The sequence below is a fragment of the Sardina pilchardus genome, chromosome 8, assembly GCF_963854185.1.
Source record: "Sardina pilchardus chromosome 8, fSarPil1.1, whole genome shotgun sequence".
NCBI classification, from domain to species: Eukaryota; Metazoa; Chordata; class Actinopteri; order Clupeiformes; family Clupeidae; genus Sardina; species Sardina pilchardus.
Window position 1 is genome coordinate 21,152,347 of NC_085001.1, and position 9,047 is coordinate 21,161,393.

Genomic DNA, 9,047 nt, shown 5'->3' on the forward strand with positions numbered 1-9,047 from the left:
TGTTACTGGGATAATAGGGGGGAAATACGAACACCTATGAACAAACCATGTCAGGACATAATCTACTTGTCTGTCATAAAACTGAGCCCCCCCTCCCTTTCCCCTCTGCTAAGATAACAACAGCGGAACTTGGTGTAGTTAGTCTGGTTGTAGTTTAATTTGTGACAGATGATTGACTTAGAACTGGAGCTTGAGAGGGAGAGAAGACAATGACTCAGGGTAAAGAAAAAAAATAGAAGATTTATTCACCTCCATACATAGCATAATAATAATAATAATAATAATAATGAAAACAATAATAATAGTAGTTTCAAGTCACCATATTTTTTTGCTGGATCGCACTGTATTGCCCATATTACTTCAGCTTTGTTCATGTATGTCCATCACAAAATTTACGCAATTAAATATTACCCTCGTTAAAAGCCATAGACTTATATTAAAAAAAAAAAAATCTGTTAAATCAAACATAAAATATTGATAAATAATCACTGAAAAAGAAAACAAAAATAGAGACCCCAAATGTTGTCTTGCAAGACAAAAACAACAGTGAGTATATATATGAACCATGAGTCTGGACATGTCGGCTGTTCAAACTACAGCACAGAGAACTCTAGTCTAATACATAGCTTGGTTCACATTATAATTGAAAAACCGTGCAAGACCTACAGTAGTTCAACTAAAACTCATGTGTCACAAGTTTTGATAGAATCATTACAAACGTGACTCCTTTTATGCCTTGATTTTTTTCTTTTTCTTTTTTTTGTTCATGTAGTATATTTTTTTTTTATTTTTTTAAAACTATTTTGCTATTGACACCTGCATCTAGAGGCTTTTCTCTTTTTGGTCAGAAGGGGTTTGTAGAATCCTACTGTGCATGCAACATTCATACATGTAGAAAGGGGAGGAGTAAAGCCCATGACGAGCGGCAGGGGTAGCAGCTGTAAACCAATCCCACACAGGAATGACCAGGGAAGGGCGGGACTAACATGGAAGGGGCGGGCTGTGGTGGGGAGGGAGGGGTCTGAGCTTGCAGAGGGCCACACAGAAGTGTCAGGGGGGAGGAGCTTTAAGTTAGCAGGGGCTTAGACAACAGTGCTGGTCTGACTGGTCCCAATTCACAAGCATGAACACTCACCCTCTCCAACGGCCTCTTCTTATGGTCAAGGGGCACTAAGGCAAGGTGGGGGGATGGGGGGGGGGGGGGGGCGTTGAAGCTAAGCAAATCCTTCACTAATAAAGCCTGGGCTTTATAAAGTGTTAAAGGTGCTGGAAGCTAGAGATTTTACAGAGTGACCACTCATCACTTTGTGACTTAAGTGCTTGAGATGCCATTAAAGGTGTAGCTTGTACTGTAGTTCCTGTGGTGAAAATGACTAACGACGTTGTTTCAACAACGACCACAATGATGTTACTCACTGTCACCGGGGCACTGTATTTTCCTTATTTTATTAAACTTTATTGATGAGTTAATTCATTTTCACACTATAACCCCCAAATAACAGCCCTAAAGATAAATTACAAAAACTGCATTTTTGCATTGTGTTTTGTCTTTTGGAAATAGAGACATTTGTTTTATCGACATGACACAATGACACATATTCCACCTTTCAGCTGGAATCATCCAGTCCAAAGATGTACTGCCCAGCCAGAGGCAGACGCTACAGTCAGTGTTATAACAGAACCGAATTTCATCAGGACTTTGGTTAACATTTGGTAAACACGTATACTTGTTACTGATCTTAAGAGAGACCTCATTTGAAAACCCAAATTTGTATTAATTTCAACTTAAAATCGGATACAATACTGACAGATAAAACGTCCTAAATGTGCACAGTATTTACACACACCGCATAAATATTTAGTTTTTTCCTCAAATGATTTCCTAACCTGCACTCCAACACTACTATCTACACTTAAAATTGCTCATAAAAGTAGTTTAAGATAAGTTATAGCTTGGTTTTCGTGTTAATCTGTGTTTCTCAAAATGCCAACCCATCCTCGAGTCCTCAAACAAGATACAAAGGTGTGGTATCAAAGACAATAATGAAGCCCAGAACCTTCCCTATAGGCTCAGTGAGAGCGAAGCCTCTCTTACCTCCCCACAACCCCTACAGTAGGTTCCCCTCCCAATGCAGTGCAACTAAAGTCTGACTGGTACGCTTGATGTGCAGCAATGTTACAATTCACCTGGAAGCCACCGAGCGACACTCCCGAAAGCTCACCAACACACCAGCAGGGACCAGTTCAAGTTTTCGTTGAAACGTTTTCTTTTAACATCCTATTTCGATCAACATTTCTTGTGTATGTGCGCGTGTGTGTGTGTGTGTGTGTGTGCGTGTGTGTTACATTTTGACCCCCCTCCCACATGTTGTTAAGCCTGTTCATGCTAGACATTGCAGGAAAAATGAAATAGTTCTAGCTCAGTTGCATATCATTGTTTTTTTTTCATATATATATATCTCTAAATTGCATACTAGCATCTGACAAGTCACACAGGTATAAGTGTATATTAGATCTCTTCATTTAAATATCTATATCATGTGTAATATATCTATGTACAGTCATATGCAGGAGATATGTACACACGGCCATATTGAGTCAGCCTCTGTAGGTGCCGGTTACTATAGTAATGCATCTCTGTGAGGACACTTCTCAAAGGTGCAAATCAACTGTGGTTGGTTTAATCTAGCACACCAAACAAACACTCACTCACTCACTCACTCACACACACCCACAGACACACAGACACACACACACACACACACACACACACACACACACACACAAAAGATGACGTGCAAAGGGAGGAAGACATGGCTTAGGTCAGCAGCGTACGACAGGACTTATTAAAACATGCTGAGGTGCAAAAATGCCGCTTCCACGCTCACACCCAAAACAGATCTACTGTGAGGCTCGTGCTCGCCAAAGGATTGAAGCATGAGCAAAAACCGGAGTTTGGAGCCGCCGTCTTTACGCCGCAAAAGTCAACTCATTCACTATTCGCTCATTTGCTTTTAAGACCCAGAAAAACTGAAGAAAAAAGAACAAGACAAGAAAAACCGCACCGTGCAAATGGAAGCCAGGATTGCATAAAGGGCCAAAGGATTGGAATCAGTGCAAGCAACCAAGTCTCCGAAACTGCAGGTGGCGCTAGAGCCCCTGCACCTGCTCACTCTCCTATGCCTCTGTGTCTTTGCCTTTCTTTGCCTGTCTTTTGAGGCTTTCCAGCCTTCATCTGCAGGAGAGTACCAAGGGGGAGAGAATAGACTGACAAAGTAGAGCAGAGAGTGACTGAGCGAGAGTGAGTGTGTGTGTGTGTGTGTGTGTGTGAGAGTGAGAGAGAGTGTGTCTGTGCTGCTTATTGGAAAAAGCCCTCATGGTGGGTGCCTCACGTAGCTGGAGCCTCTGTCCTCTTTAGCAGGGATGTGAGTTTCCTCGCGCGGGACCCCAGGGGACGAGAGAGGTGGGCGCAGCGCTACGGCTGATGCCAATTCTGCTGCTGCTGCTGCTGTTGTTGTTGTTGTTATTATTGTTGTGTCAGCTGTTGCCACGGCAGCGAGCTATTGCTAGGAGACGTTAGGCGCAATCGCAGTGATGCTGAATGATGAAACTCGTGCAGGGACCAGTGTGTGTGCTTGTGTGTGTGCATTTGAGATTTTGTATGTATGTGTGTGTGTGTGTGTGTGTGTGACAGTATCTGTGTCAGTGCATTTGTGTGTGAGTGACTGACGTATAGGCCCACACACATCCACTGCGTGTGCTGGATCACTGGGCCTCCAGGACAGCAGGGGGCAGCATGCCCCTCTCTCGCAAGTGGGAGCGAAGCGTGTTGAAGATACTGAGCTGCTGCTCCGGCTGTAGGATCAACAGCTGCTGCAGCACCTTACTGGGGTTGGGCCCTCTGGAGATGGAGACACAATATACCATCAACACACATACACACAAATACACACACATACATACAGTACTTAAACAAAACATTCTGTGTGATTATCAGCACACTAAATATCAACATGCTAAAAATACAGAATACCAGTGGTACACTACATACAAAATATCAGTGGTCTTACTTATACAGTCACACACAAGACATACCAGTAGTACACACACACACACACACACACACACACACACAATCATTTCAAAGTCATGTACACGTCACCCCTTATCTAAACATATGCAGTGTTCAGAGTTGAAGGTGAAGTGGACATTGAGTATCCCTATACACACCATATGTTTCCAGTCTACACCCCAAACATACACTGTGTGTACACACACACACACACACACACTTTAAGACTCAAAGATGAGTACTCCTTATCAGTGGAGTGTCACGTTAACAGATGGAATATGCTGGCTTACCTGATAAAACTGGCAATGTAAACATGCGTGAACGTGGCCATCAGGTACTGACAGTCAAAGCGGTCCATGATCCCACCATGTCCGGGAATGGTATCGGCAAAGTCCTACACAGGAAAGAATGTTCATAAATCTTTTCACTCAACCACTTGGGAAACATGTTAAAAATGTTTGAATGAAATTACAGCCTACAAAGAGAGAAGGCAAATGAGTTGGAATGAACCTTTAAAACGCATACACATCTTATTTAGCAGTTTTGAGGAGATCAGCTATTCAAATACACAAAATGCTACTGGGAGGTAAAAAAGTAGGAAACCCCTTGTCAAGGACTTATCATAAAGTCCTAGAGACCAATATCATACACATATCCCAAATAGCCAGGATCCCAACCTCTATATGGATTAGTGTGGATATACTGCACTTTAAGAAAACTTGAAAGCATGTGTGTTGCTGTCTGAGGTTCAATGTCAACATAGATGTACTCTACAGAGAGTAAGAGTCTGGAAGGTCCACGTTGGTGCAGGCTGCGCCAAATGCTTACTTTGATTTTGAAGGCTCGCTTGAAGCCACTGGCAAAGAAGCCTCCGAACGGTCCGATGAGGGAGGCGAAGGAGGAGAGGAAGATGCTGTGGATCTGGAACGGGTACAGGTTCACCGTCCTCTGTGGGGACCAGGGGGAGAGAATATACACACAACTCTAGATCAACTCCAGGAACACTTGAGAGAGGACTACTCTAAAGAATCACTGACTGTTTTGTTTGAAGAACATTTACGGTATTAGAATACCCAAGGGACATTTTATTTTTAATGATAATGAATGTAAACATTTGCTGGGGACTAAAATCACATTAATCAGAGTCCTTTGGAGTAAGATCTGAATATGTATTTACAGTTTACTATTATTCCAGTTGCAGCGATCTTGTGAGAAGAAAGTCCTTACAAGTCAATGACCAAACTTTCCTCCTTAAGCAACCATTCACAGTAGCTTGCACAGCATTCTGTAATTAACTTGTAAGGACTTCTCCTAGCAAGATGGCAGCAACCTGAGGAAGAATTTAGGTAATGCACTGACAGCAGAAACATTCCTTTCTACACTATTTTTGTACACGTATACAGTTAAAACTACTTTGGTTTGTCTGTAGGGAGCCTCTCCACAGTATCACAAAAGTGTAATTATATTATGAACCTTGTCAGTGGCGTAAAGTAGTTACTTTAACGTTAATAACTTCTCCCCCAAGGCTATCGCTATATCTGTTCCATTGTAAATGCATATTCCGGTCTTACTCGAGTCGCTCTTACTCAAGTCGCTTTGGTCGCCAACGAAAGCTTATACTTGTTATCATCCAAAAATAGACCTTTGGTTGTTCTTAGACTGGAGTTGTCCTTTCATGCCTGTGCTGATAGCAAATAAACTGATAAGATTGTCTCATGTAAACATAAACACAAAGATTAGGCTTATGCTATAGGCCTACCACTTGTGCAGATGGACCCACTATGAATACATCAGAAACAGAAAAGCCCTGCCAGGTTCATTTCAGTGCTAGTTATTCACCAAAATGTCAACATTTACTGTAATGATAAGAGATAAGGTACACAATGATGCTCTAGACTATCCAGATGCCTCAACAAGCACGTAGTCGTGCTTTCTCTAATTGAGAGGAATTCACTGGCAGGGAAAACTGCCAATCTTTCTCCTCATCCTTGAAGTCCACTTTTTGGACACCAGTCTAAACGGCAGTCTTATTGGCAGCAGATCACAATAACACCACTTCTCCTCCATTATATTTGAATCATCATGACCCCCTCTTTGATTTCTGTGTATTTCCAATTTCTACAAGTAAAGCTCTTCCTCACCAGCGTGCGTTTGTGTGAATATGTTGTGCCAAATGTCAGACTTGATGTGAAAGGGCCTTAAATCTGACGTTTTACACTGTTGTCTTCAGATATGCCTGTAACTGTATACTGTATGTCTGATTCCACAAGCCTAGACTCAAGACCACAAACGGACTGACTGATTTCTCTTTCCCAGGTTCGCCAAACACCTGGGGTCCGTATATGGTCCAACCGTCGGTCCCCTGTCCACTCACCTGTTTGAACAAAATGGGCAGCCCCAGTGTCTATCTAAAAGCAATTCTCTCTGGCAAACAGTCTAATCTTCAATCTAAATATACCACTTATTCCTCACATACCAGAGAAATATGTGCACCCTCAATGAACCTGATAAGGCCTTGCAGCTGCTTGACCTCATTCTGAAGGTGGTAAGTGAGTGTGTATGTGTGTGTGTGTGTGTGTGTGTGTGTGTGTGTGTGTGTGTGTGTGTGTGTGTGTGTGTGTGTGTGTGTGTGTGTGTGTGTGTGTGTTGTGTGCTTGCATGCATGCATGTGTGTATAGCAGAAGTGTAAGGAGGTGTGGAATGACCCTTGCACCGAAGGGATGTGAGTGTGAGTGTGTGAGTGTGAGTGTGTATGTGTGTGTGTGTGTGTGTGTGTGAGTGTGTGTGTGAGTGTGTCTGTGTGTGTGTGTGTGTGTGTGTGTGTGTGTGTGTGTGTGTGTGTGTGTGTGTGTGTGCGTGTGTGTGTGTGTGTGCGAGTGTGTGTGTGTGCGCGAGTGTGTGTGTGTGTGTGTGTGTGTGTGTGTGTGCGTGTGTGTCTGTGTGCATGTGTGTGAGAATCAGAACGCTCACCCATCTGAGGATGTTCTGCACCATGAGGGGCAGGGTGTACTCCTGCATGACGAACAGCTCCGAGGGCTCACACTCCAGGCTGAAGGACCGGAGGCTCTCACTGCTGTACTCCACCGGACACACAAAGTACTGGTACTGAGACAGCAGGTAGGCAAACTGCAGGACCGGACAGGACAGGACACAAACACAGGGGTCACACACACAGTCACGCTTGATACAGGCATTCAAATGTCAACAGCGCAATAAATTATAAAAAGCAATGAATGGGTTATGGTTCCAAGCGCGCCACATTGTGCGTGAAGCTGTTTCTGGCTTCATGTGTGTATGCATTGTATGCATGAATGGGTGTGTGTGAAATTGTGTGTGTGTGTGTGTGTGTGTGTGTGTGTGTGTGCGTGTGTGTGTGTGTGTGTGCGTGTGTGTGTGTGCGTGTGCGTGTGTGTGTGTGAGAGTGTTTGTGCGAGTGTTTGTGCGTGTATGTGCGCGTGTGTCCACGTGTGTGTGTGAGAGAGAGAAAGATAGTTTGTGTGTGTGTGTGTGTGTGTGTGTGTGTGTGTGTGTGGTCAATCATCCATATAGTTCAATCATTTACTCACAATGAACCCAAAGACCACTGTGGAGAAGAATCCTCCGATGAATCCTTCCCAAGTCTTCTTGGGAGAGAGCTGGGGGGGGGGGGGGGGGGGGACACGTTGATGATTGACATTGAGTGGACACCAGAGGACAGACTGACCCCGTTTCAGAGGAGCTACTTTAAGTGGGTTCTGACTGTTAGAATCCCCTAAAACGTGCCAGACTCTGTGCATGCATGAAGGCCTCAGAGATCTACTTAGCTCTTTTAGTCTCGCAACATGTCTCATAAATCAGCTGTTTACTGCTAAAGAGAGGATCTGGGGTTGGCTCCCCAATGAAAACAATGACTAAGAGAGTGAGAAAGAGAGGGAGAAAGAGAGGGAGAGAGAGTGAGTGTGTGTGTGAGTGTGGGTGTACTGTATGTGTGTGAGAGAGAGAGGGAGTGTGTGAGAGAGAGATGGAGGGAGAGAAAGAGAGAACGAGAGAGAGGGTGTGTGTGTATGTAGGTGAGAGAGAAAGTGTGAGAGAGAGGGACAAGGAGAGAGAGGGAGAGAGAGAGAGTGTATTCAAAATAGAACTCTCAGAGGATCTAGGTGCCCCATTGTTTTGGATGAAACTCTGCCCTGCTTTTACAATGAGACCACACCACTGAGTATCAGTGTGGGGGAGAGAGCGATAAGCGGGGTTGGGTTACCTTGATCAGGGGGGTTCTCCCAAAGAAGAAGCCAAACAGGTACGCCATGATGTCATTACAGATCACAATGGAGATTGGAACAATGAACCTGGGCAGAAACAGTGAGGGGAGCCAGGTCGTTCAATTCACACGGACAAAATGGGTTAAGAGACAACACTACTCTCATTTATGCATTTGGGAAGGTTTAAGAGTAGAGCAGGCAACACTAGGGAAAACGCGCACACACACGCACACACACACACACACACGAGAACACAGCACTATTGTGATGAAACACTAGAATTACAAGTTTTTCCATGTTCCTAATCTGCTACAAACATATCAAGTTGTGACATGCCATCATGCATGATTTAATGTTTACACAGTACAACCTTTCCATTTACATCTGTCTCCTCTATGCAGGCCTACACCTCTTAAAGGGGCGTTAGCCACCAAGCTAGATTGGAGCGCAAAGGCAATGCTGAACAAGGCAGCCAGGGGCTGAGCTAGTGTCTGCTAAGACTGGTTACACAGGTCGGTCCTGCCTCCTGCTTACCAGATCATCCCTTCAAACATGTTCTGAATGACAAGGTGTGACTGAGTTACCACAATCAACAGCGTCACATGGGTCCAAGCAAACTGGAATGGCAAACACAAAACAGACACAACTTCAACAGCAGGAATGCGGCTCGGCAACACCGACGCTAGTTTCAGTTACGCTACAACGTTCACAAGGCGACAAGCAAGCGTCTGTTGTAC

At 44.1% G+C, this 9,047-nt stretch overlaps 1 protein-coding gene across 1 annotated transcript in view; it reads right to left on the reverse strand.

Moving 5' to 3' along the window:
- Positions 1-220: 220 nt before the first annotated feature.
- Positions 221-9,047, reverse strand: part of cds1 (CDP-diacylglycerol synthase (phosphatidate cytidylyltransferase) 1) — a 25,807-nt gene continuing 16,980 nt past the window's right edge. Inside the window, exons 7-13 of the mRNA XM_062543201.1 lie at positions 8,845-8,927; positions 8,310-8,397; positions 7,639-7,707; positions 7,043-7,198; positions 4,901-5,020; positions 4,363-4,466; positions 221-3,901 (exon numbers count right to left, since the gene is read on the reverse strand). Coding sequence (XP_062399185.1) covers positions 3,766-3,901; positions 4,363-4,466; positions 4,901-5,020; positions 7,043-7,198; positions 7,639-7,707; positions 8,310-8,397; positions 8,845-8,927 — 756 coding nt within the window. The 3' untranslated portion in view covers positions 221-3,765. The remainder of the gene's footprint in view (positions 3,902-4,362; positions 4,467-4,900; positions 5,021-7,042; positions 7,199-7,638; positions 7,708-8,309; positions 8,398-8,844; positions 8,928-9,047) is intronic.